The sequence below is a fragment of the Schistocerca serialis genome, chromosome 12 (assembly GCF_023864345.2).
Source record: "Schistocerca serialis cubense isolate TAMUIC-IGC-003099 chromosome 12, iqSchSeri2.2, whole genome shotgun sequence".
Lineage (NCBI taxonomy): Eukaryota > Metazoa > Arthropoda > Insecta > Orthoptera > Acrididae > Schistocerca > Schistocerca serialis.
The window spans coordinates 101,096,160-101,113,305 of record NC_064649.1 but is presented as its reverse complement, the minus strand read 5'-3'; the positions used below and the strand labels follow the sequence as shown (position 1 = coordinate 101,113,305).

The window sequence follows — 17,146 nt, the reverse complement described above, 5'->3', positions numbered from 1 at the left end:
AGCTGGACGGAAAAAGTACTATTTAGTTGAAACGGGGATCTAAAAGAATTCCTCCTTCCACTTCACACAAAACTTGGCATTATGAAATAATTTATTATAGCCCTACGAAAAGCTGAGGATACTTTCAAATATGTGGCAAGTAAATTACCATGGCTATCAGAAGCAGTTGTGAAAGAAGGGGCGTTTCGTGAGTCCAGACGTTCACACACTAAAAAAGGACGATAACTTGAAGTCGCAATGAACAAAATTTAAACATCTAGGAAATCCTTTAAACAAATTGACAACAAGTTTCTTGCAACTACCAAAGATCTTGATTACGAGAATTAGTTAGAAATATACTGGATTACTTCAAGGTACTGGATGATTGAAAGAGCTTGAAGCTGCACTTTCTGGACTTCCGTATCAGCTGTTTTCTAGAAACTATGGGTGCTTTAAGTGAGGACCACGAAGAAAATTTCCATCAAAACATTAAACAAATGGAACGGTAGTACCAGGACTGATGGCTGACTACTGCTGAATGCTCCACAGGAGGTATTCTCAGCCAGTGAACGGGAGAAAACGCAACGGATATTTGCGGGAAAGAAGAAGTGACATCAAGATTTATGCCTTTGTATTGGACGTGATGAACAGAACACTTCATTATAATGCTAGAATTCCTTATTTTCCCATGGATTTTATTTTAAATGTAGTTCTTTCGGATGTATTTTTATATGAATTTTCTGGGGTCTTCATAATTATTTTGTGGAAAAACCTTATGTTTCAGAGGAAACTCTTGGCGTTTCTGAACTCAGGATATCAAAAAACATTAGAATCACTTAGAATGATTGAGAAAAAATAGCGAAGTCTAAATTTGTGAGGAGTTGCTAGACCACCAACGGCTGCCTCCTCAGGTGACTGATCGAGGAAAGCTCATAAGATATAGTGGGTACCGAGGAAGTAAAATATTCACGGTGGGCCAAAACTATATGGCCAGGGATGAGTCAAGAGCCATGGAGAAGCCAACACCTCTAGAATGGGCATGCAAACAGAGTGCCAATGGTCTTCCAGGTTGGGGTTGTTGCAGAGGTATACCTCCCTACTCATGCTAAAAAATGCACTGGTCAGGTCTCTCTACAAAAGTCGCCGAATCAGGACTGCCTCAACTGGAGTCGCGCATGGCGACGGAAATTGGACTCGTCTTCTGGAACCCGGAACGCAAGATGCCCACACGGACCAGGATGTGCCCAGAATATGACCAAGGAGGTAGAAAAATACAAGCTGAAAGTTGTAGGTCTCCAGGAGATTAGACCGAAGGATACAGAATTAATCAAGATATGCTATGGAAATGTCCTGTATGGAGACTGGCGAGCGCCATGAATCAGAACCTGTTTTCTAGGTACATGACTCAGTAATAAAAGCATTGAAAGAGTTCTAGGGGTGTATCCTTGATTAATACTGGCTCCCCCTGCGAGGATAAGGAGGATTTCACAAACGAGGAATTTTACACTTAATTGGACAATGTGTGTTAGTCGTTGCCAAAGCATAGTATTAAAATAGTATTTCGTGGTTTTAACACCAAACTGGGTCAAGAAGACATGTATAAACCGGCGATCAGTAATGCAAATCTGCGTCAAGATAGCAGTGACAGTGACGCCCATTGGTCGATTTCGCAATTGACAATGGTATCTGCATCAAGCGAACATGCTTTCGACATGAAAACATAAAGGGACATGGATGCTACCAGACGAAAAAGCGATAAATCAGATAGACCACATAAGATACGTATCCAGAAGTGGCATGCAAATAGCATCAAAGTTACACGAGCCTATAGAGGACCACATTGTGACACCAATGACTTTCCGGCGATGAGTAAGATGAACATTAAATTTATGTAGGTGTCTGGAATAGGTAAGCAGATTACATATTATGATATAAACAAAGGCAGAGATTAAGAAATGCAAGTCAACACTAGCAGAAATCCTTAATAAAAGTGAGGAAAAGGTATGAGACTGTGATATCAACTATGATTGATCTCAAATTAAGGAAACAAAACAGGGTGCATCCGAAAATATAGGCAAACAAAAGAGGTCAGATAAGGTGTGATTCAATGAAGTATGCCAGCAAGAAACTGAAGAGAGGAGGTTATCTATAAAGAGATGGTTGAAAATATGTAGGATCCGGAGCTAAAAGACAGGTATTTCAGAATGAGGAAGGGAACAGAAACTATATTATAATGGCTATTATACTGTATAGGAGATACGGAAATGTTAGAAGGGGCTAATAGAAGAAGCCGAAGAGAACTGTACCCATCACAGGACAAAAGAAATGTACAAAAAGTAAAGAAAGTAACACAGGTATATAAGAAAAAAGAAACATTCATTAAATACAAACAGCAGAAGATTATCTCGATTTGCGATCAAGTAGAATGGCTATGGACAGAGTAGCTTGCAGTATTACCAAACTGTGATGATCTCATTGAATTTCTTCCATGTTAGGTACAAGACACCAAGTAGAAACCCTAATGCAGAAGAAATAAGACAAATAATGAAAAACCTAAGAATCAAGACCTTCGGTGAGAATCAAATTGAAGGACAGCTAGTAAAGAATGCAGGACTGGTGTTGGTTAAAATAATTACGAAACTGTTAAAGGACGCTTTGGAATATGAGAGAGTGCCTGATGACAGGAAAATGACCGTAATCTGCCCTATACTTAAAAAAAAAAACAACCCCCTGATATGTGATAATTATATAGGGATTGCTCTCCTTACTGTAAACTACATAATTATGTTTTCGCATTTACCAAAGAGAATGATCTCATTGCAGAAGGAATTACAGGGAACTATAAATATGGTTTGAGAAGGAAGAGATCAACTGTAGACCAGCTTTTAACGCTTAGACAGGTATCCAAGAAAGGTTGAGAACATAACGTTGACATTCACGTGGTTTCTGTTAATTTAAAAAACGCTTGTGACAGCCTACACAGAGGCGTTATCACCAATGTCCTGAAAGAGCTTCAGTTTCCATAAAACTTAATAGTCTAATACAAGGTGTTTAGAGAAAACCTATTGCAGAGTAAAGATCACCAAAGGAATGTCAGAGCATTTTCAATTTAAAACTGCTCTTAGACAAGGAGACGCATTATCTCCAATACTTTTTAATTTAATTTTAGAAAAGATACCCAGAGAACACAAAAAATTAAACTAAGAATAAAACTGTATAATAACACAATAAATTGGCTAGAACATGTGGACAATGTTCTAATAGTGGTAGCAAAGAGGACTTGCACCTCATGACAATTTGTTACACAAATATTACGAGGAGAGCTGGTTTACAAATTAATGAGGCGAGAACTGAGCACCCAATGATGGTACCCCATTGACAGGTGATGAAACAACTCTTAAAAGAATGCGAGGCGCGTGAGAAAAGTACTGAGCCTCACAACACTATTAGCTAGCAACGCTGTATTGTTCTGCTTGTGTAGACCAGTATGTTCATCCATTCCAGATGCTTAGGCCGAGTTTCAGCTCCGTACAGCCATCAAGTGATTTTTGGAAGCGTCTTCAGTGAAGTTGTGTTTTTGTTGTGTGTTACGAAAACGGAACAGCAGAATTTAGAGTAAAACTTTTGTGCCATCCAGTTTTGCGTTAAACTTGGGGAATCCGCGAGTGTGACATTTTAAGAGCTGTAACAGGCTTATGGGAACATTACTTACCAAGACTTCAGGTTTCACTGGCACAGATTATTTTGGGAAGCCCGAGAACAAATAGGAAATGAACTTCGCGCAGTGAGACCTCCAACCTCAAAAACCGACGAAAACGTCGAACGTGTGTGTGCTCTTGTGAGACTGAACCTCCAGGACAAACTGTCAACCAAATGTTTAACAAGAATGTCTTTAAAAGGCTCAGGAAAAGGGTGAATCGAGTGAGAGCTGATACTGCAGACAAGAGGATGATGCACCACAATGCCCCACGTCACACGGCCACTTCCATCATGGTATTTTTCACCTCAAAAGGCATTTCTGTTGTTCTAGAGCCCCTCCTCCCTGTTCACCTAATATCAGCCCTTGTAATGTTTTCTTTTCCTGAAATTGAAAACTGTCTCGAAAAGACTCCGTTTTAGGACTCTGGAGAAAATTCAAAAGAATGTGACACAAATTTAAAAGGTCATCCGGTCGAAGCCTTCCAGCGCTGCTACTAAGACTGGAACAATGACTCCGTCGGTTTATAGCTGCCAAATACAACTATCTTGAAGGAGACAATATTGCTGTTTGGAAAAAACTTTGATAGATAAAAAATCAGTCTCATTCAGACATAATTAAGTAGTTGGAAACATTTTTAGAATGGAGATTGTGATTTAGGCAAGGATCGCTGCGGCAAATACAATATATTTTGGCTTACAGTACATGCTGTGCAGTAGAGCAGTATCGAGAAGTTTTAAAATCACATTATAACAGAGTGTAATTCCCCCAGTAGCTCTGTATGGCTCTGAAACCTTTACATTAAGGAAAACAGATGAACGAAAACTTCTAGTTTTTGGGAGAACATAGTAAGGAAAATACTAGGCCCGAAGAGGGACAACTAGTCACAGGAATGGTGGATATTTAAAAAAAAAAAAAAGGATTGGTAGCTGATAGCGTCTGAAGGATGGAGAAAAGAAGATTGATGTGGGCAGGACATCTAATTAAGATGGAAAAGACTGTCGCGAGTGGCATTCTGAGGATACACTGAGGCAAAGGAGCCCAGGAAGGCCATGGACAAGATGGAAGGATAACATGAGATGTGGCTGATAAATGGAGAATGGGCCACAAAAGCCAGGAACAGAAATGATTGGGGAGGGATGTAGAGAATGCATATGGTCACCCATGCCGAAGTGACAATTAAGAAAAAGAAGAAGAATTAAGAAGAAATTAGTAGAGCTGTGTTGTGTGACTTACCCGACGTTGGCGGGACGACGGGATTGGCGATGCCGTTGAGGCTGGGGTGGTGGGGGATCTGCGCCGCCAGCGCCGCCATGGGGCTGATGTAGGAACCCTGCGCCGTCGCCGCCGCCATCAGCGCCGCCTGCTGCTGCATCACCTGCAACGTGCACAATCGCGTCCTGAGGACGAGTCGCCACAGAGCAGCCGAAACAGTATCTGCAGTCTTCAAGCATTGTTCACTTACATTAAGCCAGCAAATAACTCATAGGCCAGCTTGAACCCCACAGTGCTTTACTAGACTTTAGATCAGTATGACCCATCATTGTTTGATAGCTGTGTTAGAATTACTGCATTACAGAACTAAGCTAACTGCACGCATAGTTGATGTATAAAAGCCAAACAAACCTAAAGTGAGCCTAACGAGAGGATTACAAGCAGCGTTCAGTGAATTTGAGAGTAAAGTCTTCCTTTCAACTGGCACTTGAATATCAAAGAGGCAGATATTGAAATAAATTGTTGTGGAATAGGAAATTTATCTGAAGATAATGAATTAAGTGGGAGAATATCCAGAAATTATGCAGAAGAATTTGTTCCCTTCTAGCAGTAATTTATTGTAGGTCACCATTTCCATCTTCCAATCTTTGACTCACTTACCCAGCCAGTTCATGGGAGACCTATATCTTGAGATGGACTCCAGACTACAGTGTAGCTCAGCCATTTTCCACAGTTCCAAACATTACCACAAGTGAAAGCAGTGTAAGCGAGGCGTAAAAATTCTACGACCAAGGAGGAATTACAACTCAGACCATTAGAACCCTTTTCTGGCCCTTAACAACTGAGACACGAAGCTGCATTTCTTCAAATAATGTTTGTGTAGCTAAGAATTGTATGTGTGGTTCTGTTACAGCCAAATTAATGCAACCTTTTGTTTATCATACTGTAAAGTAGTAGTAATTTAACAATTTATTTTATCTTGTAAAAACGTGTATATAATGTGCACTCAATATACACTGAAGAGTCGAAGAAACTGGTCCACCTGCCTAATATCGTGTAGGGACCCCGCAAACACGCAAAAGTGCCGCAACACAACGTGGCATGGACTCGACTAATGTCTGAAGTAGTGCTGGGGGGAACTGACACAGTGAATCCTGCAGAGCTGTCCGTAAGAGTCCGTAAGAGTACGAGGGGGTGGATTTCTCTTCTGATGAGCTCGTTACAAGGCATCCCAGATATGCTCAATAATGTTCATGTCTGGCGGGTTTGGTGGCCAGCGGAAGTGTTTAAATTCAGAAGAGTGTTCGTGGACCACTCTGTAGCAATTCTGGACGTGTGGGCTGTCTCATTGTCCTGCAGGAATTGCGGAGGTCCGTCGGAATGTATAATGGTCATGAATGGATGCAGGTGATCAGATAGGATGCTTACGTACGTGTCAGCTATCAGAGTCGTATCTAGACGCATCAGGGGTCCAATATCGCTCCACCTGCACACGCCCCACACCGTTACAGAGCGTCCACCAGCTTCAACAGTCCCCTGCTGACATGCAGGGTATATGGGTTTATGAGGTTGTTCCGTACCCGTAGACGTCCATCCGCTCGATAGAATTTGAAACAAGACTTGTCCGACCAGGCAACATGTTTCCTGTCTTCAAATGTCCGTCATCGGTGTTGATGGCCCAGGCGAGACTTAAAGCTTTGTGTCGTGCAGTCATCAAGGAAGGGTACACGAGTGGGCCTTCGGCCCCGAAAGCTCATATCGGTGATGTTTCGTTGAATGGTTCCGCACGTTGACACTTGTTGATGGCCCAGCATTGAAATCTGCAGCAATTTGCGGAAAGATTGCGCTTCCGTCACACTGAACGATTCTCTTCAGTCGTCGTTGGTCCCGTTCTTGCTGAATCTTTTTCCGGCCGTAGCGCTGTCGGAGATTTGATATTTTACCGGATTCCCGATATTCACGGTACACTCGTGAAATGGTCGTACGGGAAAATCCCCACTTCATCGCTGCCTCGGAGATGCTGTGTACCATCGTTCTAACACCGACTGTAAAAAAACGTTCATACTCATTTAAATCTTGATAACCTGCAATTGTAGCAGCAGTAACTGATCTAACAACTGCGCCATATACTTGTTGTATAATATAGGCGTTGCCGTCAGCAGCGCTCTATTCTTCCTCTTTACATATCTCTGTATTTGAATACGCATGCCTATACCCCAGTTTCTTTGGCGCTTCAGTGTATAAATCAATCCTATAAAAGATTCACATGCCGTGCCACTTAATTTATATTTTGGTACTTTTTTTTATCTGTTCTTTTTTGTTATGCCATCTCAGTGCAATTCGTGTCTACCATTAGCCCGCGTAGGAGTAATAATACGAGTTGATTTGATAAAAGTAACATTCTATAGTCTAAAGAATAAAAACACTGCTCTGGTTGCAGCTTCTAAAAAGAAAAAAAAGTAAAAGGGAATTAGTGAGTTAAAGCTAAATTATCTTATGTACACAGAGGATAGATAATTTCAGGTGAACCAAGAACGATAACAAAGTGCAGATCAACTATCTATTATGAACCTTTGAGACGTATAAACGACAAATAAGTAAAAATCTATCAGTTGTACTACTTACTCTCTGTCATTTTGTAATATATTCAATACTCTTGTTTGCTGGGATGAAATGCATTTAGCATCAGGTTAATATGGTCATGGGACAACGAAGTAATGTTACAAAGTCTTATTCTTGCTCTACAATATTTACCCCTCTTCCACCCACTTCTTTCCATTCCCCAATTAACTATTCCTTGATACCTCTTGGTGGGGGAGAGGGGGACGGGGTGGACAGAGAGAGAGGGAAGGAAGACATGGACAGAGAGGGGGGGAGGAGGAAGGATGGTCAGAGAGAGGGAGATGAGGAGATGAGCAGAGGGGAGGGGAGAAGTAGATGAACAGAGAGAGGCTGGTGGAGGGGATGTGTGCAGTATATGTCATATTCTTATGCGGGCGCGGCTGCAGGTAAACTGCCAGTTGGGAATAAGTAGAAGGGGGCTCCCGACATCCATCTGGCAGCCAAGTGAAAACTCCTAAAAGCCTTTCTGGGGACTGACAATGTTCTCCACACACAAAGATCAAAATTCTGTATATCTGACTTGGTGCCGAGTGTTGTGTACGAGTGTGTGTGTGTGTGTGTGTGTGTGTGTGTGTGTGTGTGTCACTGTAGGGAGTGATATTTATGTACTTTCGTGATATCATACTAATATTCTTCCGTATGTTTTATGCATACAGTACCTGCGCGTAGGCGCCGTAGGCTCCGAACTGGTTGAAGACGAAGGGGTTGAGCAAAGACATGTTTCCGGCCATCTGCTGCATGCGTCGCAGCTGGCGCTCCTTCTCGGTGTCTGCGAACTTTACCACCAGGCTCGAGGACGCTCCCTGCAACACACAGGCGCGAGCGATGGCTGGCTACGCTCTGACTAGCCCACTACACCGCCACTTACCCACCTCCTTCTTACATCGGACGGCACAAGGAACGACAGCTGTCTGTAGCATAAAAACAATCAGTCCTTACATACAGCATCTGATAGATGTAAGCTTAACAATCCACAACTCCGTTATAAATCAAAGTCTGCTGTCTCCCGCCTCCCCCTCAATAACCCCCCCCCCCCCCCGCCTCAACAACATACGCACACGTTGTATACAATGAATTATGTAAAGATAGTTCATCAGAAGCTAATCGTACAAAAAAAAAAAAATAATAAAAAAAAAAATAAGCTTGCCAGCAATGGTAAATTTTAATAATCACTCTTAGTTTATTACTTATTTAACAATAATTATTTTTTATAGTAATATTAAGTATTACACTATTGGCCATTATAATTGCTACACCAAGAAGAAATGAAGATGATAAACGGGTATTCATTGGACAAATATATTATGCTAGAACTCACATGTGATTACATTTTCACGCAATTTGGGTGCGTAGATCCTGAGAAACCAGTACCCAGAACAACCACCTCCGGCCGTAATAATGGCATTGATACGCCTGGGCGTTGAGTCAAACAGAGCTGGGAGGGCGTGTAAAGGTACAGCTGCCCATGCAGCTTCAACACGATACCACAGTTCATCAAGAGTAGTGACTGGCGTATTGTGACGAGCCAGTTGTTCGCCCACCATTGACCAGACGTTTTCAGTTGGTGAGAGATCTGGAGAATGTGCTGGCCAAGGCAGCAGTCGAAAATTTTCTGTATCCAGAAAGGCCCGTACATGACCTGCAACATGCGGTCGTGCATTATCCTGCTGAAATGTAGGGTTTCGCAGGGATCGAATGAAGTGTAGAGCCACGGGTCGTAACGCATCTGAAATGTAACGTCCACTGTTCAAAGAGCAGTCAATGTGAACAAGAGGTGACCGAGACGTGTAACCAATGGCACTCCATACCATCACGCCGGGTGATACGCCAGTATGGCGATGACGAATACACGCTTCCAATGTGCGTTCACCGCGATGTCGCCAAATACGGATGCGACCGTCATGATTCTGTAAACAGAATCCGGATTCATCCGAAAAAATGACGTTTTGCCATTCGTGCACCCAGGATCGTCGTTGAGTACACCACCGCAGGCGCTCCTGTCTGTGATGCAGCGTCAAGGGTAACCGCAGCCGTGGTCTCCGACCTGATAGTCCATTCTGCTGCAAACGTCGTCGAACTGTTCGTGCAGATGGCTGTTGTCTTGCAAACGTCCCCATCTGTTCACTCAGGGATCGAGACGTGGCTGCACGATCCGTTACAGCCATGCGGATAAGATGCGTGTCATCTCGACTGCTAGTGATACGAGGCCGTTGGGATCCAGCACAGCGTTCCGTATTACTCTCCTGAACCCACCGATTCGATACTCTGCTAAGAGTCATTGGGTCTCGATCAACGCGAGCACCAATGTCGCGATACGATAAACCACAATCTTGATAGGCTACAATCCGACCTTTATCAAAGTCGGAAACGTGATGGCACGCATTTCTCCTCCTTACACGAGGCATCACAACAACGTTTCACCAGGCAAAGCCGGTCAACTGCTGTTCGTGTATGAGAAATCGGTTAGAAACTTTCCTCGTGTTAGCACGTTGTAGGTGTCGCCACCGGCGCCAACCTTGTGTGAATGCTCTGAAAAGCTAATCATTTGGATAGCACAGCATATTCTTCCTGTCGGTTAAATTTCGCGTGTGTAGCACGTCATCTTCGTGGTGTAGCAATTTTAATGGCCAGTAGTGTATTATTAAACTACATTGATCTCCCCATGGACCATGGACCTTGCCGAGAATGGGTGGCTTGCATGCCTCAACAATACAGATAGCTGTACCGAAGGTGCAACCACAACGGAGGGATAACTGTTGCGAGGCCAGACAAACGTGTGGTACCTGAAGAGGGGTAGCAACATTTTCAGTAGACGCAGAGGCAACAGTCCGGATGATTGACTGATCTGGCTTTGTAACACCAACCAAAATGGCAGTGCTGTGCTGGATCTGCGAACGGCTGAGAGCAAGGGGAAACTAAAGCCGTAATTTTTTCCGAGGGCATGCAGCTTTTCTCTGTGGTTAAATGATGATGGCGTCCTCTTGGGTAAAATAATCCGGAGGTAAAATAGACTCCCATTCCCATCTCAGGCCGTCAGGGCGGGGACTACTCAGAAGGATGCCATTATCAGGAGAGAAACTGGCGCTCTACGAATCAGAGCTTCGAATGTCAGATCCCTTAATAAGGTAGGTAGGTTAGAAAATTTAAAAAGGGAAATGGATTGGTTAAAGTTTGATATAGTGGGAATTAGTGAAATTCGGTGTCAAGAGAAACAGGACTTCTGGTCAGGTGAATACAGGATTATAAATACAAGATCAAATATGGGTAATGCAGGAGTAGGTTTAATAATGACTAAAAAATAGGAACGTGGGTAGGCTACTATGAACAGCATAGTGAACGCATTATTATAGCCAAGATAGCCACGAAGTCCACACCTGCCACAGTAGTACAAGTTTATATGCTCCGAAGATGATGAAGAGATTGAAGAAATGTATGATGAGACAAACGATGTTGCCCGTTCTGTTGGTGTATCAGCACGGACTGTCCAAATTGCCTGCAGTGAACGGTGTACCACTCGAAGCCGTGTATCACGGCGTAAGAACACTGGCCGCTGAAACATGCTAAACCGATGGGAACCGGAGATGAATGTCATGCCTTGTTAGTGACAATCGGTTACAAACACGACAGGAATTGGCGTTGTCAACAAATACACAGTCAACTCAACCCGTTTACGAGCGAACATCGTGAAGAATACTCCGTGCAGTGACGTTTGGAGACTGGTACCTCGCGAAAGGCCGTTTTCAGGACGGCAAATAAAGCTATACATCTTTAATGGGTCGAACAGCACAGAAACTGGACAGCAGATGCAGTTTGGTCCCACCACTCTTTATTTTGCTTTTTTTAGTCGATGCAAAGCGTAGGGCGCACCAATGGTCCAACCCGCTGTGTTTGGAGGGTGTAGTTCAGTCCAGAGATGGTTCTTTGATATTTTTGGGATTTTTTGGACATTGAATTGGGGTCACATATTCAGGATACCGCGACCATAGACCAGGTCGCTTATTTCACCATTCTCGGTGAGCAAGTGCTGCTCTTAATTGTTATCTTAGTGATGAATGTACTGTTGGTACTCCTGCTTTCCAAGACGATAACAGACGTGTCTAGGGAGTTGTACATGTATATTCAAGGCCTGGCAAACGCTCAAGCACCATCGATTGGCCCACCCAGTTACTCAGTCTTAATCTCGTACAACATATCTGGTACTGCTTGTAACAGTGTCATGAAACGCAGAAATCAGCGAGATCTAATCGTCTCGTAGTGGTTTCAGTTGGATGTGGCATTCCTTACCTGATGAGACCATTATCGACCCTAGAGGCAGTGTCACAAGGTATTAGCGTGATGAAGACTGTAAGGGAAAAAAAGAAACGACGCACCATAAACGAATTAACCAAATGAGAGGGGTGTACTTGTACAGACAAATAAGCGATTAGAAGGAGATTTTCACCCTGCAGCGGAGTGTGCGCTGATATGAAACTTCCCGGCAGATTAAAACTGTGTGCCGGGCCGGGACTCGAACTCGGGACCTTTGCCTTTCGCGGGCGAGTGCTCTACCATTTGAGCTACCCAAGCACGACTAACGCCCCGTCCTCATAGCTTTACTTCCGCCAGTACCTCGTCTCCTACCTTCCAAACTTTACAGATGCTCTCCTGCGAACCTTGCAGAACTAGCATTCCTGAAAGAAAGGATATTGCGGAGATGTGGCTTAGCCACAGCCTAGAGGATGTTTCCGGAATGAGATTTTCACTCTTCAGCGGAGTGTGCGCTGATATGAAACTTCCTGGCAGATTAAAACTGTGTGCCGGGCCGGGACTCGAACATGGGACCTTTGCCTTTCGCGGGCAAGTGCTCTTCCATCTTTAATGCGCTTGCCCGCGAAAGGCAAAGGTCCCGAATTCGAGTCCGGCCCGGTACACAGTTTTAATCTGCCAAAAAGTTTCAAGCGATTAGAATTTCAGAAAAATTGGATGGTTTACTCGAGAGAAAGAACTTCACTGGCCCTGCAAGCAGTTATTCGGGTTGGCATTGATTGACAGAGTTGCTTGATGTCCTCTTGAGGGATATTGAGGCAAATGCTCTAATTGGGTCTTTAGGTAGTCGAAATCCCGAGCTGGTTTGAGGCCCTGCCCATAATGCTCTAAACGTTCTCAATTGGGGAGAAGTCAGGCAACCTTGGATGCTGCGGATGACAACCAAAGACGTCCTGGTGTGAAATGAAACAGCAGCCAAGACCATCTCTCCTGGTTGTCTGTTCGTATGTCGGACAACACTCAGGTTCGTAGCTCGCCGCTGCCTGGGGCGTCTCCAGGCACGTCTTCGCTGGTCATCGGAGTTCATTTCGAAGCGAGACTCGTTACTGAAGACAATTATAGTCCAGTCAATGGGATCCCAGGTCGAATGTGCCCAACATCACTGCAAACGGGCTTGATGGAGTACAGAGCTCAATGGTATTCGGCACAGGGTGCGCCGTGAGCTCAGGCTCCTTTCTGTTAGTCGCCTATTAATGATCCTTGTGGTCACTCAAGCACCAGTTGCACGCCGGATCGATGATAATGATAAATCCGGGGCTGTGAGTGCCTCTGTAACGATTGCTCGATCGTTCTATCGTCTCCACAGATGACTGCTTCCTTCTTGGCGCTGTGTTCAGCCATCGTTCACCCATTGCTGCCAACATTGTGGAATAGTGGCACGGCTTCTATTCAAATGTCGACCGATTCTCCGATTGCTCCAATTGGCTTCTTTGACACCAACTGCACATCCTCTCTCAAATGTTGCCATCTGCGTGTGTTGTCCGCACACTTCTTTGCCAGGCATGTTTACTGTACAACTGAGTACACGGAATGAAATTCACAAAGACGTTATGCCCTGGTATCGACATGTCTCCTGTTCACTAGCCTCGCCTACTGCCGGGTGAAATTGGGCTGCAGTGTCACACATTCATCCATCGGTCACTACAGTTTACAATTTTGGATTTTCCGTCGATATACGTATGAATATCTGTTGGTGACCAATGCGCATAACTCTCTCGTGATGGGTGTTTTTTTTCCTCCTAACGATGAATGCTCGTGTTGACAAACTTTTTGCCCAAAACGCTTACTTGTAACTTAACCTGTAACACTAGACTGAGAACGGAACATAGCCAGTGGTGGTCCCAAATGATCATTTACTTTGTCGTATTTTCCACTCTAAATTGTACTGACAGCAAGCCAGCAAGGCATGATTCAAGCGAAGAACACACCAAATTTCGTCTTTCCTCTGCTCTCTCGTAGCAGTGAGGATCTAACTGCAAGGGCCGACGACGTCGTAGGGCGTAGGCGATTTCACGCACCATATGCTGTGCGAAGCTAGCATTAGTTAGCTACGCAGAACCGTTATCGCTGTTCACAGGCGTCGAGTCTTCGGACCTTTCGCTGTTAACTGTCTGAACACACAGTTTATAAATGTACGGGAGTGCACTAATAGGACAACGGATATCATCCTATCGCGCTGCGTCTGGCGTAATGGAATTCCCGACCGCGCTGTGCCACGAGTTGAAAATTTGAGCTCGGTATGTCCAGAGTGAAAGAGTAAGTACGTGTGTGTGAGAGAAAGAGAGAGAGAGAGAGCGAGTGAGTGAGGAAGGGGGTGGTGGAAGGGGGATAACGTGCAGAGTTCGAGAGCTAGCCTAGGGGGCAAAGAAGAGAGGGTGGTTTGACGAAGAGGGCAGATGGGTGGAGCACCGTGTGCACACCGAGCTCTAAATTTAGGCGGTGCTGACATTTCGCTGCGTGACCCCGGGCCCTCGGCTCTCGCTTTGATGCTGTCATGGTCGCCTCTTTGACTGCACTACAGCGCCACAGGCGAGTGTGCTGGCCTGTGCTTGCCCGCTCTCAGCGGCGTGTGTGTGTGTGTGTGTGCGTGTGTGTGTGTGTGTGTGTGTGTGTCAGTGCAGCAGAGAGAGAGAGAGAGAGAGAGAGAGAGAGAGAGAGAGAGACGGAGACAGGGAGGGAGGGAGAGAGAGAGAGAGAGAGAGAGAGAGAGAGAGAGCGAGACTGAGACAGGGAGGGAGGGAGAGAGAGAGAGGCGGGGGGGGGGGGGGGGGAAAGGAGGAACAGTTTGCAACCAAACATGCATTCAGTTTACGATTTTCCTGCCAACAGTGATGTGCGTGTGTATCAATTTCTATTTCAGCGCAGAAAAGGAAGAAGGAAAACATGCCGAAAATTGGAGACTATTTGTGTATTTTTTTACTCAGAAACAAACAGTTAATGTTATTGCCGCTGGTGTTTTAGCAGTAGTATTAAACATAGCATATTATGACCATATCAGTGCGCAACAACAACTAGAGTAAGTCCACTTCTGCTAATATCTTGGTACAACAGCTTTTGGCGATATGAAATGGGATGAGCACCGTAAGTAAATAAGGTAGCAGAACTGTTTCCTTTACTAGGTTGCTGGGATAATACAATAAGTTTACAAATGAGATTTTTTCGATCCTGTCATAGTCGCCACTTTGACTGCATTACAGCGGGCATGTTAGGCCTAGTGGACACAGAAATGACGAGGCGCGGATCGTAGAACTGAGGTGGGACGTGGGTACCAGCCCAGTATTCACAAAATAAAATGTGGGAAACTGCCTAAAAACCACATCCAGGCTGGCCAGCACATTAGCGTCCGATAGGGTATCTGGCCAACATGTAACACTAACAGTGACAAATCCAGAATAACTTAGTGACCCTATGACATGGAATAAGGCTGGGAAAAAGAAGAAATAAAATCAGAAACTTTTTACTTCAGCACTTGTAAGTGAAGTGCCTAAATCATCATCCGGGGTATAAAACAAAATTATCAACGTATGTGTCCTTAGTGAATGCAATAGCTATTATTAAATAAAATTGGAGAGCTTTTTAGAAAGTATGTCCAAAGACATTCTTTAATAAATCATGGAGACATCTGTTGTGGCTGTAATTAATTGTTTATTTGACTTTGTGGTATGATATTGCCACTTTGAGGTATTGAGAACTTCCAATTACAGTACAGTAGGTTCCACAGTGCGTAGAAATGGTTAGATATTTTATCTGATGGGGTCATAGTTTGTTGTTTGTCTCTCAATTATATCCTTCCCTTCGTGTAACACAGTATAGAAACACGTTTGTAAATATTCTGGAAATGACTCATGTCCTGTCTGCGCCACGTTCCCATGACGTCATTTATGTGTGCATTGCGCTATAGGCTGTGCTTGCCTGCTATCTGCTTAAATTGTTGCTAAATCACAGTAAAACCTAGTTTTTGCAGTTTTTAACCCACAATTCAAAATGACATTTTGATTACATAGACTTGGCATTTGGTTAGTGTGTCTAAAAACCGATGTTCAGCATCTTGTTCAAAAACTGCATGCTGGGGGACTGATGACCTCAGATGCTAAGTCCCAATGTGCTCAGAGCTATTTGAACCATTTGAACTGTACATTAAATTAGTATCTGCAATAAGCAATAGTCCAACACGAAAATTAGTCTAGTTTGCTTATTTTCATTCACTTGTGACATATGATATCATGTTATGGGGTAACACAAAGATTTTAGGACCCAGAAGCAGGCAGTTCGAGCGATATGTTGTGCAAGTTCGCGAACCTCTTCTCGATCCCTGTTCAGGAGCCAGGGATTTCTGACGTTGGCCTCTCGATACATACTTTCTTTAATGTCGTTTGTTATTGGCAGTATGAACTTATTCTCAAGAATTAGCAGCTTTCTCTCAGTTCATACTAGGAAGGAATCAAATCTGCATTGGGTCCGTAGCTCCTTGACGCTTGTGCAGAAGAGCGGGCAATATTCTGCTGCACCAATTTTGAATTAGCAACCAGAAGAACTAAAAACCGTATTACGAATAATCTACCCATTTTCAAGTCTAAACTGAATTATTTCCTAATGGCCACTCCTTCTAGTCTGTTGGAGAGTTCCTCGAAATAAGTTAAGCAGTTTGCGGTATTATATTGTTGGTCCTACTATATAAATAGCAATTTGTCGGCTGCATAGGATTCGTGTAAATTTCATTTCATCTGTCAGTAGCTTTCATGTTGTCAATGTCATGCAGTGACTCGTTCCATGGCCATGGAAAATGGCAGGAAGAATATGCTGATACTTGTATTGAATTTTCGATTTTTCATCTCGAGAAACAAGGACCTAATGCATCGCAGTTACTTTCTTTAGTGGTACTACTCGTTGTCATACAGCTATTCTGTCACTTCGATAAAACAAGGTTGTGTAATTACGTTGTTGTTTGTTTGCTGGACACTAACGGTACACACTGAAATCCGCACACCACACCGCCGTAGCATGCAGGCGCCGCAGGTTCATGAAGTATAGTCCAGATTTACGTCTTTCAGTAGGCTGCACAATTTTGTTCCATGTCTTCTGACGACGTGCTACGACACTATGGCGTTGGGATTTCGGTGTGTATCTGTAGTATGGGCGTGTGCCTGCTAACACGAAAAAATAATTAGCTGTCTAACTACAGTTTTTGGAAGTGATGATTATAACCATAAGTCTACTCCTCCTAGAATTTAAAGTAGCAACCAGCAGGTTGTAAACTATTTTTGGTTTTCTGTTTATCGAAATAACTGCAGTCATTATTTCGAATAAATGAATTAGTTTCATTTCTAA

General features: G+C 43.8%; 1 protein-coding gene across 1 annotated transcript in view; it reads right to left on the bottom strand.

Moving 5' to 3' along the window:
• LOC126427967 (CUGBP Elav-like family member 4) overlaps window positions 1-17,146 on the bottom strand; it is a 222,103-nt gene that overhangs the window by 137,892 nt on the left and 67,065 nt on the right. Inside the window, exons 4-5 of the mRNA XM_050089854.1 lie at window positions 8,164-8,316; window positions 4,913-5,054 (exon numbers count right to left, since the gene is read on the bottom strand). Of these exons, the coding sequence (XP_049945811.1) occupies window positions 4,913-5,054; window positions 8,164-8,316 (295 nt within the window). The remainder of the gene's footprint in view (window positions 1-4,912; window positions 5,055-8,163; window positions 8,317-17,146) is intronic.